Below are 27,505 nucleotides of genomic sequence, written 5' to 3'. Positions count from 1 at the left end.
AGGTTGCTTGTCATGTGCTTATCTCGTATGACCTCTCCTGATCCTTCTCAGCAGATTATCAAAAAACAGTTTGCCGAATGAGTTCTCTCCTAATCCAAATATATTTGTATTTCAAAAGAGAATAGTATTGCTAGGCACTTTTTCTTTCATTTTTTAGGCGTACCTCAGTATCTCGAGAACACTAAGATTTCTTAGAATATATTGTGGAGCTTGAAGTCATGCTCATCAGGTCAGCCTCATTCCTTGAAACTTTCTATTGCAGTCCCAGAGCTCTTTTGTTTCTCCATGTAGAAAAGTGAGCTAACTTCTAACATATAAAATAGTTTACTGCTTCATAATATTCTAGGGTTTTTATTTGTTCTGTTGTGTTGTGTTTTTGGCTGCACTGCAAGGCAGGCAGGATCTTAGGGATTGAACCCATGTCCCCTGCAGTGGGAGCATGGAGTCTTAACAACTGGACTGCCAGGGAAATTCCCATGATTGTCGTCATTGTCGTTCAGTCACTAAGTTGTGCCCTGCTCTTTGTGACCCCATGGACTGCAGCACACCAGGCTTCCTTGTCCTTCACTGTCTCCTGGAGTTTGCTCAAATTCATGTGAATTGAGTCGGGGATGCTTTCTAACCATCTCATCCTCTGTTGTCCCCTTCTCCTTCTGCTGTCAATCTTTCCCAGCATTAGGGTCTTTCTCAATGACTTGGCTCTTTGCATCAGGTAACCAAAATTCCCATGATACTCTGTTTTGAATGCAGTCAACATTTTTTCATGTGAGAATATCTCCTCACACCATAAAATGCTTTAAGAGTGGAGAGCATCTCTGTATTTTTCTTTTTCCTAATATGTACAGTGTAACTAGGCAGAAAAGTTGTTCAGTTCAACTAACTACTTGATCTCTATCATTTAGACTCCCCACTGCAATTACTCACCCAGTTTTTTTTTCCTCACTTGTAACCCTAGAGCCAGCTAAGTCAGGGGATGAACACTAATTGTGCAAGAGGACATTTGTGTCATTTCAGAATGCAGTGACTTTCACGGATGTAGCCGTCGACTTCTCCCAAGATGAGTGGGAACGGCTGACTCTTGCTCAGAGGACTCTGTACAAGAAAGTGATGTTAGAGAACTACAGCAACCTGGCTTCACTGGGTGAGAACATATGCCTCCTCATGTCTCCCCTTAGGAGTCTTTCCGCCTCAGTGGTCTCATGTCCTCATCAACATTTTCCTACAAAGTTTCTCTTCCCTCAGTACCATGTAGCTCTGGAATACCCACAGCATAGGTCATTTTCTTGTTTTCTCTTACATGCAGGTCTTTGCATTTCTAAACCAGATGTGATCTCCTCACTGGAGCAAGATAAAGAGCCCTGGACGATGAAAGGAGAGTTGACAAGAGGCCCGTGCGCAGGTAAATGCAGGATGACTAGAGCTAGGAAAACAACTCTAAAGGTGTTTCTTCCCTCTGATACTTGTTGGAGAATACCTCTCAAAGTCCTTCCCAAGTTGAAACTTTTTGTTCTACAACTATTTTTTTGTACCATTTTGAATTTTATGGACAGAGGAGCCTGTTGGGCTACAACTGAGCGAGAGAGCACACACGCATACACAGCCTTTATTTGTCTGTTTATTTTTGGCTGTCCTGGCCCTTGTTGCTGCGCCGCAGGCTTTCTCTAGTTGCAGTGTGCAGGGGGGCTGCCCTTCACTGCCGTGCACGGGCTTCTCATTGGGGTGGCTTCTCTTGTTGCAGAGCACGGACTCTAGGTGAGCAGGCTTTGATAGTCACGGGACGTGGGCCTAGTAGTTGTGGTGTACAGGCTTAGTTGCCCTGCATCATGTGGGATTTTCCCAGACCAGCGATCGAACCCATGTCCCCTGCATTGGCAGTCCAGTTCTAAACCACTGGACGGACCAGGGAAATCCTCTACTGGTATTTTTTAAGTGGGGCTTTTCTTCTCTTCCCCACTGGTACAACATACCACCTTTACCTTTACTGATTTTCTGCCACTCTGATTTTCTGAACTCTGTTGTGTTCCACTGATGTTTACCTAGTTCTGCTCAAGTACTATATTGTTATGATTATTCCTGATTTTGAGCCATTTTTTAATTCTTCAGACAGGTTTGTGTCTAGTTTTTCAAACTTGTTTAAATATTTTCCTTCCTTTAAAATGTGACTTATCAAGTTAGCCAGTATATAGCTATGTTTTTCTCTCTGCTTTTAATCATTTTTCTCTTTGTTGTTTCTTTTTTATTGTTGTTATTTCTTTTTGTTTTGCTGTCTGTGCTTCTTCTTTAATCCCCCTTCACACCATTGCACCCCTTGAATTGAAAAAGTTTAGTTCTGAAAGTTGTTAACTTTATGACTTCATGTATTTTTTAATTTGCATTTTAAAACTCATCCACTTGAGATTCAAAATAACATCTTTTGATACCCATATGAAAGATGAAGAAATTAACTCACTAATATTATCTCCTTCCTTCCTCTTCGTCTTCTCCCTTTTACTGTACTTACTAGAATTTTTTGGCTCAGGTTACTTTCTTCAGTTTATTAGTTTTTTTTACCCTGTCCTGCTTAAAAGCTGTTTTTCTGGTTTAGAGCAATAGATGAGAGCCTGTGGACATATGCTGCAGGGAAATGAGCTTCAAGTGAGGAGATTAGTTTATTCTGAGGCTTGTTGTGTGGCCTTTTCCTGCTTTCAGTTCTCAGAGTTTCAAGAATTGGATGTTGGTTGGTCACTAAAACTGTATGTTAATAAACAATAAATAAATTTTAAATGAATTAAGCATTCAATTCCAAATATTAGAAAAAACAATGACCCTCAGGACCACTGAAATAAGTTACACATAGTGATTTATATTGCTAGAGATAAAAGTATATAAACTGTCAGGACAAATGAGAGAAGACATAGGGAAAGAAATAATGGTAAATGATGCCTAAGTACTTAAAAGAATCATATGAATCCATTTTTGAAACTCAACTATTAGTAAACAATTTGAAAATCTGAATGAAATGGATGATGCTTTATGAGACTGTAATTACCAGAACTGACACCAGAGATAGAAAATTTGAACAGACCAGGTACCACTAAAAATATGTAGGAAATCATTTAAGAACTGCCTCCTCCCAAAAAAGAAGCAATTAACCCCAGATAGTTTCACACAGTAATTATATAAAGCTTGTAAAGAAAAAAATCATTGTTTGAAGTTTTCCTTGACAGAGAATAAAAAGGAGAACTATTTTAAAATGTTATTGTGAAGATAGTGTAACATTTGATACCAAAATAGCATCCCAAAAAAGGGAATTATTAATGCAATAATAAATACTGGTGCAATATCTTAAATAAAAAGTCATGTTGAAATAATATACCATAGCCAAGGAGGGTTTATTCTAGAAATGCAAAGATGGTCACACCACTTGACTTGAAGAACTGTCAAAAACATGTCCCTTTATAGGCTTCGGCAACTGTTGTGATTCACATGGTTTTGTTTTGCAAGTTTCTGTTCTTCAAGCATTAAATACAGGAGACATTTGCTTTCTTAATATCTTTCAGACTTGGAGTATGTGTGGATGAAAAAGGAATTATCTCTAAACCAGGACATCTATGAGGAACAATTATCTCAAGCAATGATAATGGAAAGACTTACAAGCTATGACCTTGAATGTTCCACATTAGGGGAAAACTGGAAATATGAAGACCTGTTTGAGAGGGAGCTGGTAAGTCCAAAGACACATTTTAGGCAAGAGACAGTCAGTCATATAGATACTCTTATTGAGAAAGGAGACCACTTTAATAAATCTGGGACAATTTTTCATCTGAATACATTATGTTATATAAAACAGGTATTTCCCATCAAAGAGAGAATATGTAATTTTGACACAGATAAGAAAAGCTTAAAGACACATTCCTTTGTGCAAAAAGACAAGCAGGTCTATGGAGAAAAGAAACTTTTGAAATGTAATGACTGTGAGAAAACTTTCAGCAAAATCTCAACTCTTACTCTCCATCAGAGAATTCATACTGGAGAGAAACCCTATGAATGTCTCGAATGCAGAAAAGCCTTTAGCCAGAGTGCCCACCTTGCTCAACATCAGAGAATCCACACAGGAGAAAAACCCTTCAAATGTACCGAGTGTGGAAAAGCGTTCAGCCAGAATGCCCATCTCATTCAACATCAGAGAGTTCATACTGGAGAGAAACCTTATCGGTGTCAGCAGTGTAACAAAGCCTTCAGCCAGCTGGCACATCTTGCCCAACACCAGAGGGTTCACACTGGAGAGAAACCCTATGAGTGTATCGAATGTGGGAAGGCCTTCAGTGACTGTTCATCCCTGGCTCATCATCGAAGGATTCACACTGGCAAGAGACCCTACAAATGCATCGACTGTGGGAAAGCCTTCCGGCAGAACGCTTCTCTTATACGTCATCGAAGGTACTGTCACACTGGAGAAAAGCCCTTTGATTGTGTTGACTGTGGGAAAGCTTTCACCGATCACATAGGACTTATCCAGCATAAGAGAATTCACACTGGAGAGAGACCCTACAAATGTAATGTGTGTGGAAAGGCTTTTAGCCATGGCTCGTCCCTGACCGTCCATCAGAGAATTCATACAGGAGAGAAACCCTATGAATGTAGTGTCTGTGAGAAAGCCTTTAGCCATCGTGGCTCGCTCACTCTTCATCAGAGAGTCCATACTGGAGAGAAACCCTATGAATGTAAGGAATGTGGGAAAGCTTTTCGGCAGAGCACGCACCTTGCCCACCATCAGAGAATCCACACTGGGGAGAAACCTTACGAATGTAAGGAATGCAGCAAAACCTTCAGCCAGAATGCCCATCTCGCACAGCATCAGAAGATACACACTGGAGAGAAACCATATGAATGTAAGGAATGTGGTAAGGCCTTCAGTCAGATTGCTCACCTTATTCAGCACCACAGAGTTCACACTGGCGAGAAGCCTTATGAATGTTTTCAGTGTGGGAAGGCCTTCAGTGATGGCTCCTATCTTGCCCAACATCAGAGACTTCACACTGGCAAAAGACCCTATGCGTGTCTCGAATGTGGGAAGGCATTCAGACAGAGGGCATCCCTGATCTGTCACCAAAGGTGTCACACGGGCGAGAAGCCTTACAAATGCAACCTCTGTGGGAAAGCCTTTAGTCATCGTAAATCCCTTACTCTTCATCAGAGAATTCACACAGGAGAGAAGCCTTACGAGTGTAAGGAATGCAACAAGGCCTTCAGCCAGATTGCCCATCTGACGCTGCACAGGAGAATTCATACTGGAGAAAGGCCGTATGAGTGTAAAGCATGTGGAAAGGCGTTTCGGCAGACTGTACATCTTGCTCACCATCAGCGAATTCATGCTGGAGAGTCATCCGCGGTGATTCCCTCCTCTTCCTACCACCATATCCTCTAGTCTCAATCTTCTAAACATTTCTAGACTCTATCACTTTTTTCCAGCGCAGCGTGCCATTATCACAGTCCAAGACGCAGCCATCTCATTTGGATTTCTGCATAGCGTTACAACCATATTTCCTTTTGCTCCCCTCAGGTGCATTTTTAACACTGTAGCCAACTGAATCTTTTAAAAATAAAGAATTTATTCATGTTACTTTTCCATTTAAAACACTTATTTTGAAAAATATACCAGGTAATCCACTTAAAGCATTTAGCATGCTATCCTAGACTTACAGTTAGTGCTGTTAAGGTAGAGATTTCCTTACAGGGATGTTCAGCTATAAGTATAATGAGCCAGTAGGTCAAGATTAAGAAGCCTAAAACTTTAGAGTAGACAGAGAACTCTTTACTCTCCTTGTAGGTCGGAAAGATGAGCACATTCAGAATTGAAAGATTCTATGATATTCAAGGTAACACGGTGGCTTGCTCCTCCTTCTGTATGAATAAATAAAAAGACATCTACTGGAGAAGAAAATGGTAACCCAGTCCATATTCTTGCTTGGGAAATTCCATGGACAGAGGAGCCTGGTGGGCTACAGTCCATGTGGTCACAAAAGAGTCAGACAGTATATAGTGACTAAACAAAAACAACCTTTAGCAGAATAAGGCTTAAAAAAAAGGAGACATCTAGCATCATTGATGAGGAAATCTCACCTCACCTGGCATTTAGAAGTGAGACTAGGCCAGTTAGAACAAAAACATTTGATAGCATGTGGGATTTGCCAGGGGAGAGTATTAAAAATAAACTAAAATGGACCAGCTAGAAAACTTGAGTAGGTTAATAGCCATGAAATAAACTACAAAAGATAGTTCAAAACTTTCAACTGTGGGAAAGTATCACAGACAATTCCTGTGATACTGAATTGTTCTAGCATATAAAATAAATACAGTAAAGCTTCCCATCTTGTTCTGTGAGACTGACAAGACAAATACCAAAACAGGAAAACATATATATTGCAGTTGGCTTATGAATGTAGATGTTAAAACAAATATTCTTTAAATATTAAAAAGCAGAGGAAATGAAAAGCTAGACATGTCTCTGTATAGACATACTCAGTCTGGCAAAAACGTTTCTCCCCAAGTTAAATACGTGAATTCATTTGTATTCCAGTAGAAGTCCAAATGTGTAAGTTGACAGGCTCATTTTGACCGTCTATATGGTATTGTGATATAGCAAGAAGTATAGTTCTGTAATGCTCATTAAATTAAGATTAGTTGAACATTTACTAATGTTCCAGGCACTGTTTTGGGTACTGGGGATGCAGCAAGGTGTGAAATGTCCCAAAAAAAGTTTGATCTTGCAGATCTAGTGGGAAAAAGCAAACTAAAATTTGAAATGCAATATTATATCGTAAGTATGTGACGTGTACCATGATGCCAAATGATCTAAAGAGGGATCCAGGGGGATCCAGGGTTCTGGCAGGGGATGCCTTACTCCCCCAGAACATATGGGCATTAGAGCCAAGGAATGAGGGAAGAACTAGGGAAAAATGTCAGCCACAAAGGACAGAATGAGAATAATTGTGATAGTCTCAAAGTGGATAATTACGATGCTTTGAGTGATTCAGGGAGAACTGATGGTTTAACAAGGTTCATGAGAGTTCTTTTCACCCTTTGTGAATTGTGGTTTAGAGGCTGATAGAGGTTTTTGTTTTTATTTTTTTCCTTTATATGTATTTGGCTGTGCTGGATCTTAGTTGCAGCATGCAGAATCTTCAGTTACAGCATAAGGGATCTAGTTCCCTGACCAGGGATCAAATGTTTTCGTTTTGTTTTGGCAGCAGTGTTACTGAGCTGTGACTCGCCCATGTAAAGTATATGATTCAAGGAATTCGCTGGCAGTCCAGTGGTTGGGACTCAGTACTTTCACTGCTGTGAGGTGTGTGTGTGTGTGTGTGTGTGTGTGTGTGTGCGTGTGCGTGTGTGTGTGCGTGCGCGCGTGTGTGTGTGTTTGCGCGTGTGTGTGTTTGCGCGTGTGTGTACGCGCGCGCGCTCAGTGGTGTCTGACTCTCTGCGATGCCCTGGACTATAGCCCGTCAGGCTCCTCTCTCCATGGAATATTCCAGGCAAGAACACTGGAGTGGGTTGCCATTTCCTCCTTCAGTGTACCTTCCTGACCCAGGAATGGAAACCGAGTCTCATGTGTCTCCTATGTTAGCAGGAGGGTTCTTTACCACTAAACCACTTAGGAAGCTATATATACATAGATAAAATTCAGTGACTTTTCTAAGTTCAGGGTGTGTAACCATCACCTAAACACAGGTCCCCTGCCCTTCAGTGGTGCTCTCACTCCAGGTGGGGAGCACGTACCTGGAGCACTGCACACCTCTGGAGGCTCCTGGAGCATCCAGAGCTCTCCTGTTTCCTCTCGGCTGCCGCCTAAGGCCACGTGAGGGGAGCCCGTGTCCGGAGGACACAACCACTGGAAAATGGAGTCTGGGGCTTCCTCTTTACTTGGGCATATAGAGGCTAGGAGATGGGTGGTCTTACCAAGAGCATGTGGAGATTTTTGATTGGCCTTATATATGATAAAAGGGGTTTTTCATTTCAGTGGGGCGAAGGCAGATTCATCAGATGGCCTTGGGACAGTTAGCTCTCTGGAAAAACGTAGATGTGTGCTTTGCACCTGATGAAGTTCTGACAGATTAGAGAGCTAAATGTACAATACTAAAGTACAAGAAAAACAATATTTCTGTAACCTTGGTTTGAGGCACACTTTCGTAAGAATTACGCTTAACGCAGGAGGTGACATCAAACTGAGTAACACTTCTGTATGAAACCATCAGTTAAGAGATAAATGAAAGACTGAAAAAAAATGTTTACAACAAATATGACAAAGGGCAATACTCCCTGATATTAAGACAGCAAAAGAAAATTACCCACTATCATTAGTAATCAAGGCAATGCAAAATAAAGTGATAATATAATCTACTTTTTTCCCCCAATAGACTGATTTAAACCATAGAAAAGTGATAATAATCCAGTTTTGGTGAATGTGTGAAAAACAAGGCAATTTCATTTCCCATTATATAAATTGCTATATAGATATAGACCATTTGAATCAATATTCCTCAGAAACCAAAGTGTACAAAGGTAGGTAAATGTATAATGGGAAAAATTTTAATGATAAACTTAGCAATTTTAGGTCATGGGCAAATGGGTAAGTTAATTACACTGAATTCATTCAATAGAATTACATGCAACTGTTGAAAAAAAAATGTGTGTATAGTCATAAAAGATAGTTGTGCTATATTAAATGAAAAGCATTTTTTCAGACCTGTAGTCTAGTGTGAACTCATAATATAAAAAACAAACCCCTAAATACATGTTTTTCTGTTTTTCTCTGCCCAGTTTTCCTTGCCTTCTCCTTTTGACTGTAATCTCCTTTTCCTTTGAGTAGCTGGCCATACCCTGTGCTACAGTTGAGTACATGAGGAAGCAAGTAACTCAGACATTCTGCACAGAACACAGATTGTCTCCCTTTCCCCCACCTCCAGTACCTTTCCCCATGCCTGACCACTCTGCTTCTTTAACCCAAAATATCTCCAGCCCCTCCCCTCAGGGAGGCAGATGCAATGTTCTCCCAGCTCCTTGCTTGGCTGCCTAGGAATAAACCTTTTCCTTGTTGCAGAGCTTGTCTTTCTTGCTGTGCCTTGGGCAAATGAACCTGGTTAGGTAACAACAGATGTCATCCTTATGGGAACCAGATAAATGGTACACTAGATCTCTATGATTTCTGTTTGTGTTTTTTTTTTTTACAGCTGCATGTGTATCTACACTTGTCAAAATATTTAATGGAAGTCATGAATGACTTAAGACTGGCTGACTCTTCACATTTCTGTGGCCACCCAGACATTTCAGCAAATGCTTTTGTGCTTGGCTTTGTGATTTATGGTGTAAGAGGCCCAGCCGGGAGGCCTGGTTCCCACCCCAGCCCCCCCATGGTGCTCCTGTGCCGCCTCTCTTGTCTGGAAGCTTGGTTGTGAGGATTAAACACGTTCTTAAGTCGTCAAAACGCCAACAACAGGAGCTGGCATATAAATTCAGTTGCTCAGTCATATCTGACTCTTTGCGACTCCACGGACTATACAGTTCATGGAGTTCTCCAGGCCGGAATACTCGAGTGGGTAGCCTTTCCTTTCTCCAGGTGATCTTCCCAACCAGGGATCAAACCCAGGTCTCCTGCATTGCAGACAGATTCTTTACCAGCTGAGCCACAAGGAAAGACCAAGAATACTGGAGTGAGTATCCTCTCCCCTTCTCCGGCGCATTTGCCTGACCCAGGAATCGAACCTGGGGGTCTCCTGCATTGCAGGTGGGTTCTTTACCAACTGAGCTATCAGGGAAGCCATAATAAAAAGGGTGAATGCTGTTTTTTTCTTATGATCATTTGTTACTTTGCATCTCTGTATGTTTAATTCAGCTATTTTGTACAATATCACGCTTAAGTAAGCCGTCCAGAACCATCCCTCAGTCCAGCCCAGGAGATGGGTGGACCTGGCTCCCTCCTTTTCTGGAATTTTCTCTCCTTCATCCCTCTTCCTCTCTAAGCAGTCACTCTCCTCTCCACTCTTCTGCCCTTCCCTCCCCCATCTCTCTTCCTCCACTCTCCGTTTTCCTTCTCTCTTCCCAGCCCTTGATTCCTTCCCTCTTCCTATCCAACTTCCATTGGCCGCGGTTCCGGTGCCGCGGGGGCCTCTGGGAGTGGAGGGGCGCGGTCGGGTCTCGGGTGGGTTCCGCTCCGCGCGCGGGCTTCTGGGAAGTGTAGTTGGCCAGGCCGCGCTGCGCCTGGTCATTGTCCAGACAGAGCGGCGTGGGTGAGTCCGGCGGCGGCCGGGGCAGGGGCGGGAGGAGAGGGAGAGTGGGCGGGGTCGGTCCGGAGAAGAAGAGTGCGGACTGAAGGGAGGGGCGTAAGGGGCGAGGAGAGGGGCGTGAGGGCCCAGGCGAGAGCTGAGGGGAGGGGCGCCAGGGTCCGAGTGGGAATTGAGGGCTGAGGGAAGGGTGTACCGGCGGTGAGAGGGCGTGAGGGCCCAGGGGAGGGCCCAGGGGAGGGGCGTGAGGGACCAGGTGGGAATTGAGGTCTGAGGTGAGGGGCGAGGGGGTCGCGGGGGTCCAGGGGAGCGCTGAGGGGAAGGGCCGGAGGTCCCAGGGGAGGGGCGGGAGGTCCCCGGTGGGAACTAAGCGCTGAGGGAGAGCCGGCGGGCTGGGTGCGGGCGGGTGGACTGAGGGCAAGGTGTGGGGCTCAGGTGAGGGGCGTGCCGGCTCAGCGAGAGGCGGGGAGGAAGCCTGGAGTCAACTGGAAGCCGTTACCTACCTAATCTGATGGGATGGGAAAGGAGGCGAATCCCTGTGTGCGTGTGAGTATGTGGCTGTATGCACATCGGTGTGTGTCTGCATGTATGTGTGCGCGCCTACCTGTCTTGGTCTGTGTGGGTGTCCCCTGTGTCTAGTCTTTGCCTGTCCCTGTTGGGGGATATCTCTGGGTAATCACCCGTGTCCACATCCTTAGTTGTGTGTCTGCCTTTATTTCTGTCCATGGTGTCTTTGTGAGAGTGTCATCCAGGTGTCCACCTGTCTCATCTGTCACTTTTCCAAGGGGTCGCAAAGAGTCAGACGTGACTTAGCAACTAAACAACAAGTTGTTATCCTGGATGCCAGAATCAAAATCCACATATCATTTCTGCTTCCCCCAGATTTTTATTCTTGGGGAGGGAAGACAGATGACAAGCTTGAAAGTAACTTTTTAAAGAGACAGTTGTCAGCAATGTTGCAGGCTATAAGAAGATGGCAGAGGGTGAGGGGTGGTTGCTATTAATGCTTGAGCTTGGGGCCCTGGGAATGGGAAACTTCTCCAAGGAGGTGACATTTGAGTTGACGGTGAGAAGGAGCCAGCCAAGGGAAGAGCATTTCTGGCAGAGGGAACAGCAGCTGCAAAGGCCAGTGCACCTGAGGCAAAGTGTTTGAGAGGGGAGTAGAGCGGGAGGGAGAAGGTCGCCAGGGCAGACCATAAGGGCTACGTGGGCAGTGGTGAAGACTCCTGATTTCTAATGCCCGTGGGAAGCCTTAGAATTTTAAGCTCGAGGACGTTTTTGCTGAGGGCTTGCTCAGGCATTTGTGTGTGCAAGGCATGGTGCTCTGACATTTGTGGAAGACACCAGCCTCATGTGTTTATGATCCTTTGTGATACACAGTGGGGCTTTTTTAAAAAAAATAATTATATTGCTTTTTTATTTGAAATTTCATTGTTTAAAATTTATAGGGACCAACACTTAAATTGGTAATGTTCTTTTTTATTGAAGTGCAGTGGATTTACAATGTTGTGTTAATTTCTGCTCTACAGCAAAGCAATTTAGTTATGCATTTATATGCTTTTTCATGTCCTTTTCCATTATGGTTTGTCACAGGATATTGACTGTAATTCCTGTGCTATACAGTGGGACCTTGCTGTTTCTCCAGTCTATATATAATAGTTTGCATCAGCGAACCCCAGACTCCCAGTCCATCCTTCCCTGATGCCCCTGCTCCTCCTTGCAATCGCAAGTGTGCTCTCTCTGTGAGTCTGTTTCGTCCATGTGTGCACTTCTGTCGTATTTTAGATTCCACATATAGATACCATATGGTGAAACGGGGTGGGTGGAATTAGTGCCCACCTTTCAGGGGTATTAGGAGGATTAAGTGAGAGATGTCGGTCCAGTGCTTTGCGGTGGCAAGCACCTGAGTGTTTGCTATTAATGTGTGTGTGTCCCTCCCTCCTGCCTCTCTGGGGGCAAGTGTGTGTTTGTCCTGTCTGCATTGTGAGGCAGACCTAGGCCTGACCTCTCACCGTGCCTCCTTCTCTCTCCCCAGACCACAGCCTGCCGATCCAGGTCACTGTGGGCAGTGGAGAGATGGCCACCCAGCTGCTGACTGATGAGGTCCTGGTGAGTCCTGCTGCCTCCCTTTCCTTTCCAGCGGCTCAGCCCACGGGTTTGGGCTTCTGCCCAGGGATGACCCTCTGACCCCCAGGCCTGCCCAGGGCCTGTGTCCCCACCTCCTGGGGGCTCTGCCCACCTGGTGTTCAGGGGTGATGCTTCTGTCCACTCTGCCCCCTTCAAACCCCGAAGCCTCTTGCCTGCCCCTGACACTGGCTTTGGTCAACCGAGGAGGTCAGGACAGCTGGGGAGTGACCGGTTCTGCCCTGGGGGCCCTCAGGAGATACAGGAGGGCACCTGGAAAGGGAAGGTTTAAATGTACAAGGCTCGCTGGAACGAGACCCACACATTTCAGCCAGCAGTCACCCCCGGGAAGGGAGGACACTGTGTGTGCTGCACGCGGGTGGGCGTCCCCGCTCTCAGTGTAAAGTTTCCTGATGTTTTAAAGTATAAAGGAGATAGAGAAAGCTTCTGACATAGACATCAGAAGGGGGTAGAAAGAGTACCGGCTTGCTAGTCTTAGCAATGAATCCAAAGAATGTCTGGAGGTTGTAAAGACCTCACCAGACCTACTCCCATAATTTACATTTTAAGATAACAGTTGGCCAGAAGATTTAATCCAAAGACTGTCCTCAGGCAGGATACATTATTGTTATATAATCCTAAGGAATGTAGAGGAAAAAAGTAAAAAGTTTGTTCTTTCTTCCTCGAATATTCCAGACCTCTCTCTCCTTGGGGACCCCTAGACTTCCTATCAACCTGCCTAGGAAATGACTCTCTCATTCCCCCCATTTCTTTTAGGAGAATTATGTTGTCAAGGGAAAGGGGCGTTGTTTTCATTTCATAACTACTTTCTGCTGTTTAGGGGCGTAGTCCCTGAATTGTTGAGGCAACATATTTTCCTAATCCTCATATTGAGGGTCTCTGATCCAGGGGCCCCAAGTAATAGTTGGAGGAGGCTGTGGCACTCATAGGAGCTCAGACAACCATTTGTAAATTAAAAGCTTTTAGACAGTTAGAAAACCCCATTATATAGTTACAAATGTAAAGCAAAATAGTCATCAAAATGAAAAGTCACATTATGTCCACAGTTACATGCCAGGGTTCAGCCTCGGCAGGATCCAGGAGGTACCCTCAGGATGAACGGCGTCGGCAAGAGAGAGAGAGAGAGAAGACACGTGAGACCAGCCTTGATAGGGCCAAGTCTGCGAGGGAGAGAGAGAGACAGAGAGAGAGTGACCAAACGGGGGTGTTTGCAGGGTCTGGCAGAGTCTGGCAATGCTTTATTTTTCACCGTGGCTTTTATACCCTAAGTTAGTACATTTCTAAGGGGAAGATAGTTTAACATTACGTCAGCTTGTCCTTCATGAAACCAGGGTGTTTTCTGCATACTTCTTTGTTTATGAGGGTCTTGTACATTATCTTCTGGCCTTGGGGCCTATTAACATTTTATGCAGGTCAGGTGAATATAAACCTATTTTCTGTTTCTATGGTGACCTTAACTGAAAGGTAGCAGTCTCATAGGGCAACAGTACAGAGTAGAAGTATAACCTTGTTAACACAAAAATTAATCCTTCTGCAGAAGTTGTCAGTTGCGTTTATCTGAGAAGTTTACCCCACACAGACTCTGTGACTTCAGTGAGGCAGCCTCTGCCTAGCACTCCTGGCTGACAATTAGCAACCATCTCATTGTTACCACACTAGGGCTAAGCTCTTATTTTTCTAGATCTATAACTATATTAACAATGGTTTCTATAACACAACTGTAGCACATTAAGAGCAAAAACACAGCAAGCAAATGTTAACCCAATAGCTACTTTTAGAATAATTTTTCTTGTGTTTTCTAATAGGGCTTCCTCACCCCCCGAAGGGCTCTATGTCAATTAGGGCCTTTATATGATCAGGTTCTTTATGTTATTTTATGATTAGGGTATTATAAGCAATCATGCATATTAGTACCAAGAGCATAAACGCATTTGCCAAACAAACTAAAATACCAGCAAAGGAGTTTAAATTAAAACACTCCTTTCACTCTGGATAATCTCATAAAATACCACCACCTGGGAAGCTTATTGATTAAAGTTCTAAATTGATTCTTATTTGGAAAGAGATCGGGAAGGCCTTCTGCCTGTGTCACAGAAATTAGGGAGTAGTCTATTGAAGCAAGCATCAGAAAGACAGATGTCATCTTTAAGATATCATCTTTATCGGAATCCCTGAAAACCTGATCCGCCTTGCCCTTGTCAGGTTTTCTCCCTCATGACCTTGTGCTGGCTCCCGGCAGTTACAGCAGTCCATTTTAGGGTTGTTAGATGTCATCAGTTTAAGAAGAGGCATCACATGCGATTGTTGAAGGTCTTTGCAGACTTGGAGAAAGTCCTTTTCTTGAAGTGGAGATGTCCACCATGGGAAGCCTTCCACGGATGAAGAAGGGAGTGGTCTATAGACCCAGCAGTTAGACTGATTGTGGGATGCAGCGTAGGAGTGAGCCCAGGACAGGAAGGCATTTTCTTGAGGGTCAAATGGCAGACTCAGGATTTTTGGAGTCAGCATAAGTAGGCTCACATAGATTATCAGGCCCATCTTGTCCTGAAGGATCCCTAATGAGCCCCCAAGATGAAAGGTTGTTTCTGAATCACGCAGAGACGCCGGGGTTCTTGGCCTCCAGAGGAGAAGAATTCAATCCGGGGCCAGAGACAAGGCTGGATCACTCAGAGCTTTTGTGCAATAAAGTTTTATTAAAGTATAAAGGAGATAGAGAAAGCTTCTGACATAGACATAAGAAGGGGGTAGAAAGAGTACCCCAGTTTCCTGATGTTTTAACGGGTGGTATGTATGTGGCTGTATATTGAACTTTTCACTAAACTTGCTTTTATGCCAGAAATATTTCAATATAAAAATATGTAAATACTCTTTATAGAAAATAGGAAAAATCCAGTAACCTGTAGGTGAGACAGTGTAATTCACCCATGGTGCCTGTACCCAGAGATAACCACGTGGATTATTTGTGTATCGTTTATTGTCTTCTCTGATGATTAGTTTTTAAAATTGACCCAGTATTGGCTCTGCCATTTTTATCTTGGAGTTTTGTTTTTTTAATCCCACTTTAATCAGTAAATGATTTCCCCAGCCTTTGAAACTTTACAAATATCACTTGTTTGGGTGTATAATCAGTGCATCTCAGGTCCATCTGGTATTGGTGGATTTGATTTCTTAAAAATAATTTTTCAATGCTGTAAATAATGTATCACAAAAGAAAATTCCCCAAAGATTAGGAAATGCATGATCATTATAAAAAAGCTTAGACAATCCAGGACTTCCCTGGTGGTCCAGTGGCTAAAATTCCGTGCTCCCAGTTCAGGGCATATGAGTTCAATCCCTGGTTGGGGAAGATCCTGCATGCCATGTTGTGGAGCCAAAAAAAGAAAACTTAGAAAATCCAAAAGAGTATAGCAAAGAGGATCAGAATTACCCTGGATTTCATTCCAGGAGGTAACCATCCTCAAGTGTATCTTTCTCTCTCTGGAAGCATGTTGTTTTGCAAAAATATGAATCACCCCAGCTGAGCAATTTCTATATCCTGCTTTTTCATCGAAGATTTTTTCCTGAATGTTTCTATACATTGTTAAAAACTATTTGGTAAAATCTGTTTTAATGACTCCATAGAAATTTCATCTTGGGACTGTACCTGGCTTACTAAATCGTCCCCCCACTGTTGGATATTTATTTGTCTCCAGTTTTTAATGGCTGTTGGGTATTTATTGTGCATGCGTGTGCATGCTCAGCCACATCTGACTCTGCAACACCGTGAACTGCAGCCCACCAGGCTCACCTGTTCATGGAATTTCCCAGGCAAGAATCCTGGCGTGGGTTGCCAGTGCCTTCCCCAGGGGATCTGCCCAACCCGGAGACTGAGCCCCCGCTTTCTGCATTGGTAGGCACAGAACCACTGCAAGTGGGATCTAAGTGACAAGTGGGTGTGTGGATAAACAGACTTAAGTGACAAATGGTACAAGCTCTGAGCACGATAGGTGAGAAATGGTGTCACACGATCTCTTCTGAGTAACATTGTGTGTATATTAGTGAGGTCTGATTTTTAGAAAACATTTATTAGCCATTTCTATGGGGGGTTAAATGATCTATCCTGTGCTTTCCCAGTCTCCAGGAATCCTAGTATCCTTAAAGATTTTAAAGAAGTGTATTGTGAAAGAAAAATTGAAAACGACTCCATTTTAGATAGCACTGCCATTCTGAGTGAAAACCCCTACCGAGAAGAAGAAAAAAACTTTTTCAAACCAACCAATCAGAAGGAGACAAGTTGCCCTCCACCCCTAGGCAATCTAAGAAGGGCAGGAAAGTCCCTCACCCCACCCTCACCCCACCAAGACTTCCCGCTTCCCCTGCTGCACAGTGTGAATTAACCAATCCCCTTAAGCTTCCCTTCCCGCACACAGTATGAATTAGCCAACCCCCCTAAGCTTCCCTTCCCGCTTCCCCTGCTATACAGTATAAAAAAGATTCGCTGCTTTCACTCAGGGCTCCTTCGCCATTGTGTGAAGAGAGTCCCTGCTCGAGCTTGTAATTAAGTTCCTCACTGCTTTTGCATCGATCCGCGGCCCCTGTGGTGTTTGGTGGGATTCCACGATCCGGGTACAACATGTATGTGAAAATATTGGTGGCAAATATACTTCCCAGCTTTGCTTTTCATTTCTTATTTTATATTTTTTGTGCCCAAAAGCATTTATTTTCAAAATTGAGTCTTTTTCTTTCCTCTTCTGGTGCCTTCCCTTGTTTTTAAGCTGTGAAAGGGTTTCTCCATTCAATACAGGTCACACACCACTTGTAGTTTGTTGGTTTTTTTCCCCCATTTATCATTTTGATGTTAATAGTGAACTTCTGAATCCACCTAGAATTTATTTCAATGTCTAAATGTGTCAGTTTGCTGGGGTCCAGCCTCAGCAGGATCCAGAGGTGCCCTCAGGATGAACGGCGTCCGGGAGAGAGAGAGAGACCAAACGGGGGTTGCAGCAGAGTCTGGCAAATCTTTATTTTTTACCGTAGCTTTTATATTCTAAGTTAGTACATTTTTAAGGGGAAGATAGTTTAATATTACATCAGCTTATCCTTCATGAAACCAGGGTGTTTTCTGCATGCTTCTTTGTGAGAGAGAGTCTTGTACATTATCTTCTGGCCTTGGGGCCTATTGACATTTTATGACCTAGGTGAATGCAAAGCTGTTTTCCGTAATCTATTCTTTGTTGAACACAAAGGTCAGTCCTTTTGCAGAAGTTATCAGTTAAATTTATCTAAAAGGTTTACCACACGAAGACTCTGCAGCTCCAGTCAGGCAGCGCCTGTTTAGCATTCCTGGTTAAAATGAACAATTTTCTAAATCTTTAACTATAACCGCTTTTAGAATAATATTTTTATGTTCTCTAATAGGGCTTCCTCGCCCCCGAAGGCTCTGTGCCTATTAGGGCCTTTGTGTGATCAGGTTCTTTATGCTGTTTATGATTAAGGTGTTGTGAGCGGTCATGTGCATTAGTACGCATTTGCCAAGCAGGCTAGAATGCCAGCAAAGGGGTCTAAACTGAAACACTCCTTTCATCCTGGATAATCTTAAGGGATACCACCATCCGGGGGACATATTAATTAAAGTTCTAAGTTGATTCTGTTTGGAGAGAGATCAGGGAAGGCCTTTTACCTGTGTCACAGAAATTAGGGAGTAGTCTAATATAGCAAGCATCAGAAAGACAGAGATCATCTTTAAGGTGAGCGCCGGGGCAGCTTTTTGAAATCCCTGAGGTCCTGATCTGCCTTGCTTGTCAGGGCTTCTCCTCACGACCTTGTCGTGGGTGGGATCTCGTGTGCCGGCTCCCGGCATCAGTTCACTTACCTATAAGCTCTGATGTGTTGTGCCTTGATACACCTGTATCAAGATACACCCCACATACCACAGAATGTACAGTTCATGGGTTTATGGTATATTCACAGAGTTGTGCAACCATTACCACAGTCAATTTTAGAACATTTTCATCATCCCAAATGGAAATGTGTGCCCATGGGCACTCACCCTCATTCCCTCCATTGACCAGCCCCTGGCAACCAGTCATTTACTTTTTTTTTTTTTTTTCATTTATTTTTTGTCTCTGGATTTTCTCTGACGTTCATCCACATTTTAACATATGTCAGAGCTTCATTCCTTTTAATGGCTGGATGACATTCCACTGTGTGGTTAGACCACGTGTCATTTATCCATTCATTGGCCGATGCGCATTCGGGTTGTTTCCACTTTAGGTTAGTAGGAATGCCGCAGTTCAGACATGAGTTTGAACACATGTTCTTAGTTCTCTTGGGTGTATACTTAGGAGTGGAATAATATAACTCTGTTTAACCATCTAAGGAACTGTCAGACTATTTTCCAAACCAACTGCACCATGATGTCTTCATTTTGTCTGTGATTATCATCTTGATTTCTTCTTTTACTTACATAATTTAGAAGGACTTGTTGACTGTTTTTGTTTCAGTATAGTTGGGATTTTTTTCTTAAAGTGTTTTTTCTTTTTTCTTCTCAATCACATCTAGTATAATGCTGATTTTTTTTTTTTTTAATAGAGCCTATCTTCACCTCTGGAACTTGGGGAGGTTTTCCTTGTGGTGAATCAGTTTGTGCTGTTAGGAAACCAAAACAGATGAATCACTAGAATGAGTGGCCTTCGACATGCACATGCAAAAAACTCAGGTTTGATGCCTTTGGGGCTAAACTTTACTTCCAGGGAAGTCTCCTCAGCTATCCAGAGGAAAGTGGCCCATGCTCTCTGCCTTGTAGCATCCTTTGCTGTAAAGTGTTGGCTCTGAGACTCCCAGGACTGTCCATCATGTTTTCAGTGGCCACCTCCACCCCCGCACCACAGCCCGAACACAGAGCATGGAGGCCACTCAGTAAATACATTATGTATTGAACAAGTTCACTGAGATGGGGCACACTAAGAGAAGACTCTCTGAAGACATTACTGTATTTTAAAAATTAAAATAAGTTAAAAAACAAAGTGGGCAGGAGGAAACTTTTGGAGGTGATGGATAAGCTTATGGCTTCAATTGTGGTGATGTTTCATGGGTGTACGCTTTCCAAACTTATCAAGTTGTATTAACTAAATACGTACAGATTTTCTATGTCAATCATACCTCATAAAGTGCTTTTTTAAAAAGAATTGTTAGCAGGACTGGCCAAAGGACATATGGGCCAAAGAATCAAATAATAATATCATATAATATAACTATGACTACTAATACATATATATAATATACAAATCAAATGTCAAAATTAATAAAATCGAATAGTTGACATTCACTGAGAACTTACTCCAGCCATACCAGATACTGTGCTGGAACCATGTATGCATTCCCCCGTTCACCTCCGTGACAACTCCGGAGGGGGGCATTGTTATCCTGAAGCCCATTGACCAAATGAAGCTCGGAGACGCCAAGGCAGTTGCCCAAGGAAACACCGCTGTTGAGGGGTAGAGCCAGGATTGCTTTGCAGGCTCTCAGGCTCCTGAGCACACACTCTCAGCCACTGCGCGGGACTGCTTCCTTATCCAGTAGGAGTGACCCCCGAGGCAGAGGAGCCCCGTATGAGCCCAGAGCCCCTGGGCGGGCACACGGGTCCATGGCAGGACTGGCCAGGAGGTGAGGCCTCCTCTCAGGAGGTTAAGTCAGTTCAGGGTCCACGGGCTGGGGGGCTTAGAGCATTCGGGAGAGCCAGGGACCTGTGGGGTGGGTGGCAGTCACAGCAGCTGATGGTAATTAAGCACCTACTGTATGCTGGGCATCAAACATGGATTAACTCATTTAATCCTCACAGCATCCTTACCCACAGATCCATTCAAGAACTATTCATTGAGGGACTTCCTTGGTGGCCCACTGACTAAGACTCTGCATTCCCAAGGCAGGGGGCCCGGGCCCATTCCCTGGTCAGCGGACTAGTTCCTGCATGCCTCAGCTTAGAGTTTGCATGCCGCAACTAAAGGTCTCACACACCACAACAAAGACTGAAGATCCAGCATGCCACAACTAAGACCCCATGCAGCCAAATAAATAAATACAGATTTTTTTTTAAAGAACTATTCATTGAGTGCCTACTATTTGCCAGGCATTGTACCAAACACTGGGGAAATAGTAGTGAGCAGGGCAGATGTACTGGTTTGCTAGGGCCGCCATAGCAAAGTACCACGGAGAGGGAGGCTTAAACAACAAATGTTTTCTCACAGTTCTGGAGGCTGGAAGTCCAAAATCAAGGTGTTGGGGGACTTTCCTCGTGGTCCAGTGTTGGTCCTTTAATGCACCGGAACCTGGTGGTCTGGAGTCGACAATAAGAAAGTAAGAGAGAGAGAGGCTGGTATCCCCTGGTTTACGCGGAAAGCCCATAGAGTCCTATTCTTAGGGAGCGCGCTGCTGCACGTGGGCACCAGGCGCCCTCTCGAGTGGGTGAAGGCACAGTGCACCTTCTCGAGAGGGTCTTAGAAGCCCGGGCAAGAAAGTGAGCTCAGCGGGCCTCCGCGCTCCAAGGAATTAGCCAGAAAGAGAGAGAGAGAGAAAGAAAGAAAGAAAGAAAGACACGGGGAGCAAAGCTCTGATGGAGCAAAGGTGTTTTAATCAACATGGCATGGGCATATATACTGTCTTACAAGGTGGTTATTCTCAGCAAAGACAAAGATTAAAATTCCAGACTTACAAAACATAAGACGATCCCTATTAAAGAGAGAGTTGCAAACAATCACCTTTTCATAAGAAGTAAGAGGGTACTTATCACTGTAATGAGAAATGCCTGGATTCCTCAGCCCTGGGAAAGGCGTGCCTCTCCTCCTAATTCCTGAATATTCAGGAATTAATAAGGGCCGGAGGGTTCCTGACAGATCCAAAACAGCACACAGGAAGCCTCTTGTTAAATGCCTCCTGACAGTCCAGTGGTTAAGAATCCACCTTCCATAAAAAATAAAAAATAAAAATAATAAAAAATATAAAAAAATAAAAAAAAATAATAAAAAAATAAAAAATAATAAAAAAATATATATATTAAAAAAAAAAAAGAATCCACCTTCCAATGCAGGGGATGCGGGTTTGATTGCTGCTTGGGGAACTAAGATCCCACACGCCTCGGGTCTACTAAGCCCAGGTGCCACAACTAGAGAGGCTCGTGCACCACGAGGAAGCAAAGTGCACCACATGCTTCAGCGAAGACCCAGCGCAGCCAAACAGACAAACAAAAGATGAAATCACGGTGTTGGTGGGGCCACACGCCTTCAGAAGGCTCTAGAGGAGGGTCGGTTTCAGGCCTTTCTCCCACCTTCCAGTAATTCCTGGGCTATGGTACCATAATTGCAGTTTTCACACGGTGTTCTCCATATGGGTGTGTCTGTGTCCACATTTCCCCTTTTGATAAGGGCACCAGTCAGACTAGGGACCGCCTACTCCAGCAGGACCGCATCTTAACCAATGGCCCTGTTTGCAAAGAAGGTCCCATTCTCAGGTGCTGGGGGTAGACTTCAACACGTGGATTTGGCGGGGGGGGGCGGGGGGGGGGGGCATAATTCAACCTAGAACAAACACTTAGAATAGTACCTGGTAGGTACAGGGAGGGGGTGGGAAGAATAGTCCCTGGCACATAGCAACTGCCTATGAAGTTGTTGCAGGAAGGGGGACCCTTTCCAGGGCCCGAAACTGGGCTCTTGTCTAACACTCGGAAATGAATTGTCCGAGGAGACACATGCTGACAAAGCAAGAGACTTTATTGGGAAAGGGCACCCAGGTGGAGAGCAGTAGGTAAGGGAACCCAGGAGAACTGCTCTGCCGCGTGGCTTGCAGTCTTGGGTTTTATGGTGATGGGATTAGTTTCCAGGTGGTCTTTGGCCAATCATTCTAATTCAGAGTCTTTCCTGGTGGCGCACGCATCACTCAGCCAAGATGGATGCTAGCAAGAGGGATTCTGGGAAGTGGGCGGACAGGCACACAGGAGACAGTGTCTCCTCTCGACCTTTCCCGAACTCTTCCGGCTGGTGGTGGCTTACTAGTTCCGTATTCCTTATCAGGATCTCCTGTCATAAAACAACTCATGCAAATGGTTACTATGGGGCCTGGCCAGGGTGGGCGGTTTCAATCAGTGTGCTTCCCCTAACAACTTGATAGGTGTGGTGACCTACAATTGATGACACCATCATCATCACTACCATTATTATTACCATAACCATCGTCATCACCACCACCATCACCACCGCCATCACCAGCATCATCGTCATCATTACTCTGCTCAGCCACATTCATTTCATCCCCAGGGCTTACAGCTCAGCCAGAAAGGCGCTTGTGTTCCCACTACATGAACTTCTCACCACTCATCAATGGTCTCATCTGCCTTTTAAGCCTCAGGTCTCTGCCCAAGCTCTTCCTCCCTCCAGAATCTCCCCCAAGGACCTGACCACAGAACCTCCCCCACAGACTACACTCAGTGCCACCTTTCTAAAGTCTTCCCAGATGCCCCCTAAAGCTGCCGTTGCTCAGAAACCTGGAGACTTTTGTTTGTACCTTCATGACAGTATCGACGCGATTGTGGGCCAGTTACCGGTATTCTCACCTGCCGCTCCTGTGAGGAACTAGTTGTTAAACCTCCCATGTCTGTCTCCTAGCACTTCACTCGGTGCCTACAGCTTGGTAGAGGTTCAGGCATCTTTGGTGAATGACTGGATTCCATTTAGCTTTCTGCCTTTGCTGGGGCTTCCCTGGTGACTCAGATGGTAAAGACTCTGCCTGCAATGCTGGAGACCTGGGTTTGATCCCCGGGTTGGGAACATCTCCTGGAGAAGGGAATGGCTACCCACTCCAGTATTCTTGCCTGGAGAATTCCATGGACAGAGGAGCCTGGCGGGCTACAGTCCTTGGGGTCGCAAGGAGTCAGACACGACTGAGTGACTAACACACACACAACAATGAATATGTTGATTCACTGGATTATGATCATTTTGCCTGTGATTCCTTCTCTCTCTCAAGCCTGTGACTTTCTGCTCTGAACAGCCTCACATTTGTTTTATTTCTCTGTTAGAGGGCCATCCCCAAATAATGAGGCACGGAGAAAACCGAGGGGCAGGTCCTTGTTGAAATGACTTCAGATGCATCCCAGGTGCCCTTCCTAAACCCTCCCGGCTTTTCCATCCATTCCTCCAGACCTCTGTGAGGAGGGCCCTGTGGCGAGTGGTTGTGGGTTTCCTCTTGCAGGAGTCAGTGATGTTCAGGATGTGACTGTGGACTTCACCCAGGAGGAGTGGCACCAGCTGGAGCCTGCCCAGAAGGGACATGATGCTAGAGAACCTCCAGAACCTGGTCTCGCTGGGTGAGGGGCCGCTCCTCTGAGTTACTTGCCATCAGCCTGTCACATGGGGACAACAGAGAGATAAAAGATGGACATGTGATGACATAGAAATCACACTACTCAAAGCTAAAACTAAAGTTGACAGATGATGCAATGTGGAATAATATTTACCACATGGATAGCAGTGAAAGGATTGAAAGTAAAAGTGTTAGTCACTCAGTCATGTCTGACTCGTTGCGACCCCATGGACTGTAGCCCACCAGGCTCCTCTGTCCCTGGAATTCTTCAGGCAAGAATACTGGAGTGGGTTGCCTATCCCTTCTCCAGGGGATCTTCCCAACCCAGGGATTGAACCCAGGTCTTCCCACTTTGCAGGTGGATTATCATCTGAGCCACCAGGGAAGCTCAAAGTGAAGGTGATAGTAGCTCAATCATGTCTGACTTTGTAGCCTGCCAGGCTCCTCTGTCCATGTAATTCTCCAGGCAAGAATACTGGAGTGGGTTTCCATCCCCTTCTCCAGTTCTTCTTCTCAACCCAGGGATCGAACCCGGGTCTCACATATTGCTAGGAGATTCTTTACTGTCTGAGTCACCAGAGAAACCCTAACCTTCAGGGGATTATAATTATACAAAGAGCTCCTAGGAATAAATAAGAAAAAGGCTGCATGATGGCCAGACTTAGAGCTGGCAATTCATAGATGTGGAAATACACTTAATAAAAGATTTTTAAACCTTGTGCTTAGTTGCTCAGTCATGTCTGACTGTTTGTGACTCCATGGACTGTAGCCCACCAGGCTCCTCTGTCCATGGAATTCTTCAGACAAGAATACCGGAGTGGTTGCCGTTTCCTTCTCCAGGGGATCTTCCCAGCCAAATTATCAAACTATGTCACCTGTGTCTTCTGCATTGCAGGTGGATTCTTTACCTGCTGAGCCACCAGGGAAGCCCCTTTAAACCTTACTAGTAGTCAAAGAACTAGTAATATAAACTGAGCCAAAGAAATAGTTTTTGCTCATGAGGTACACAGAGATGGTAAAGAATAATAGCCTGAATTATGAAGTTATCAGAAAGGGACTCTGTCCTTTTAGGAGTATAATGTTGGGACAACTCTTTTGGAGGACAGCTTGGCATTAGCAACCAATTTTGAACGATTCCATTTTTAGAGATCTATCCTGTAAGAAATCTTTCTCTTAAGTGTGCAAAAGTTTCCATAGGGGAAAAAAAAAGAAAGAAATGACCTAAATGCCCACCTATACAAGACTGACTAACGTATCAAGGTGTAGCATAGGATAGAAGCCATGCTTTTCAAAGATGAACACTCTTTGTAGGCACTGACATGGAACGGTGTCCCTTGTTGTTGTCCGGTTATTCGACTCTCTGCAACCCCATGGACCACAGGACACCAAGCTTCCCTGTCCTTCACTGTCTCTCAGAGTTTGCTCAAACTCATGTCCATCGAGTTAGTGATGCCATCCAACCATCTCATCCTCTGTCGCCCACTTCTCCTGCCTTCAATCTTTACCAGCATCAGGGTCTTTTCCAGTGAGTTGGCTCTTCGCATCAGGTGGCCAAAGTATTGGAGTTTCAGCTTCAGCATCAGTCCTTCCAATGAATATTCAGGACTGACCTCCTTTAGGATTGACCGGTTTGATCTCCTTGAAGTCCAAGGGACTGTCAAGAGTTCGCGGTGGAGGGGTGGCACATAGGCTTGAGAGGCATCCGCATACAGAAGATGCTAAAGCAGCACAATATTGTAAAGCGGTTACCCTCCAACTAAAAATAAGTAAACTTTTTAAAAAGAAGAAGCTACCTAAGTCCAGACCGTGAAGGTCTGGCATCACTTAGCTGAGGGGTTCTCAAACTCAAGTGCTGGTGAGACCAGGTGGGGATTTATATGCTTTTTATTGCCTCATAGAAGTAAGGGCTTTTTGTGACTGTATCCTCCCACTTTTCACGACATTGTTGTGTAAGATCTCAGTTTTTAAATGCCAGGAATGGAGCCATCAGGTCTAGGATACAGAGTTCCCACTAACGGAACTCAAGACTGGAAATAGGACTGAACAGGATACCTGTAGGAGGGGGTTGGAGACTCCCCTTGGTCGTGATTAGCAAGGAAGGATGGACGTGTGAAAAGAAGAGGTCTGCAGCCAGCCCACGGGGATACCTGCGCCCCAGAACTGGGCATCTGGGGATGGGAGTGAGGCCCCCAGCCGGGTGGGGTGGGAAGGGATGGAGCTGGAAGGCGGGGTAACCTTCACATGCCACCAAGCGCAGCTGTATCGGTATTTTTTCTAATAAAAGCTGATACTCTCAGACGCCTAACCGGCAGGGGATGTTCAGGACGGACTCTGCAGTAACCCGTTACTCGGGTTTGCGCGCCTCCTGACCCGCCCCCTGCTCTCCTCCCAGCTCCCAAAGGGACACCCGTTGTTAGCTCCCCTCCTCGGTCGGTTCTGCCCGCTCGAGCGGCGTGCGCCGCCAGCGCACTGCTCTGCTCTTAGCGGCTCCGTCTCTGCCCCGCGGTTTACCCATCCCCGGGCTTGGGAAGTTCCTTCCTTCCAGCACTAACCCTGTGCGTTTCCTCCTGTCTTCCTCCGCCCCCTCCAGACGTGGACAGACGGCCCGCAGTGAAAGAACCGGACCCGAAGAAGGAGAGTTTGTAAGACGGACCATTCGCAGAAGGGCCCGCAAGGCACGGGGCTGGGGGTGCCGCGCTGGGCGGAGCACGCACGCAGGGTGACCGCGTGGCCACGCCGCGGGGGAGCGCTCCGACCAGTCCGGGGCGGCGGGGAACCTCCCGGCAGTCGGCCCCTGAGTGCCCCCCGGCGGCCCCCAGGTGGGCCATGCGGGGAAAGGGCCTCGCAGGTCACTCGGACCTCGGGAATCCCTCCAGGCCGGACGCGGAGAAGAGCGCCTACGGCTGCAGCGAGTGCGGCAAGGCTTTCTGCCGCAGCTCGTCGCTGACGAAGCACCAGCGCATCCACACCGGCGAGAAGCCCTTCCGGTGCGACGCGTGCGGGAAGCAGTTCCTGGAGCGCTCGTCGCTGGCCGTCCACCGGCGCGTGCACACGGGCGAGAAGCCGTTCGCCTGCGGGGACTGCGGCAAGGCCTTCAGCCAGCGCATGAACCTGACGGTGCACCGGCGCACGCACACCGGCGAGAAGCCCGGCGCGTGCGGCGCGTGCGGCAAGGCCTTCCGGAAGACCTCGTCCCTGGCGCAGCACGAGCGGGTGCACACGGGCGAGAGGCCGTTCGCGTGCGCGGAGTGCGGGCGCGCCTTCAGCCAGCGCATGCACCTGACGGAGCACCGGCGCACGCACACGGGCGAGAGGCCCTGCGCCTGCGGGGACTGCGGCCGCGCCTTCAGCAGGAGCTCGTCGCTGACGCTGCACCGGCGCAACCACAGGGGCGAGAGGCCGTACGCGTGCGGCGAGTGCGGCAAGGCCTTCAGCCGAGCTCCTGCCTGACCCAGCACCAGCGGCTGCACGTCGGCGAGAAGCCCTACGCCTGCCCCGTCTGCGAGAAGCACTTCACGGGCCGCTCGTCGCTGGTGGTGCACCAGGTGGGCCACACGGGCGAGAAGCCCTATGTCTGCGGCGAGTGCGGGAAGGCCTTCGGCAGAGCGCCTGCCTCGTCGAGCACCAGCGCATCCACACGGGCGAGAAGCCCTCGGCGCGCGCAGAGCGGCAAGGCCTTCATCAAGAACTCGCTCACCGTGCACCAGCGGACCCACACCGGGGAGAAGCCCTGCGCGCGCGGCGAGTGCGGGAAGGCCTTCGGCCGGAAC

At 46.0% G+C, this 27,505-nt stretch overlaps 1 protein-coding gene across 1 annotated transcript in view; it reads left to right on the top strand.

Moving 5' to 3' along the window:
- ZNF470 (zinc finger protein 470) overlaps positions 1 to 27,505 on the top strand; it is a 36,478-nt gene that overhangs the window by 8,172 nt on the left and 801 nt on the right. The window contains 7 exon segments of the mRNA XM_043900420.1: positions 1,015 to 1,141; positions 1,304 to 1,399; positions 3,540 to 5,371; positions 26,628 to 27,168; positions 27,171 to 27,332; positions 27,335 to 27,386; positions 27,388 to 27,503. Of these exon segments, the coding sequence (XP_043756355.1) occupies positions 1,015 to 1,141; positions 1,304 to 1,399; positions 3,540 to 5,371; positions 26,628 to 27,168; positions 27,171 to 27,332; positions 27,335 to 27,386; positions 27,388 to 27,503 (2,926 nt within the window).

The sequence above is a fragment of the Cervus elaphus genome, chromosome 4 (genome assembly GCF_910594005.1).
Source record: "Cervus elaphus chromosome 4, mCerEla1.1, whole genome shotgun sequence".
Lineage (NCBI taxonomy): Eukaryota > Metazoa > Chordata > Mammalia > Artiodactyla > Cervidae > Cervus > Cervus elaphus.
The sequence above is the reverse complement of the archived record's forward strand: the minus strand, read 5'-3'. Positions and strand labels throughout refer to the sequence as shown.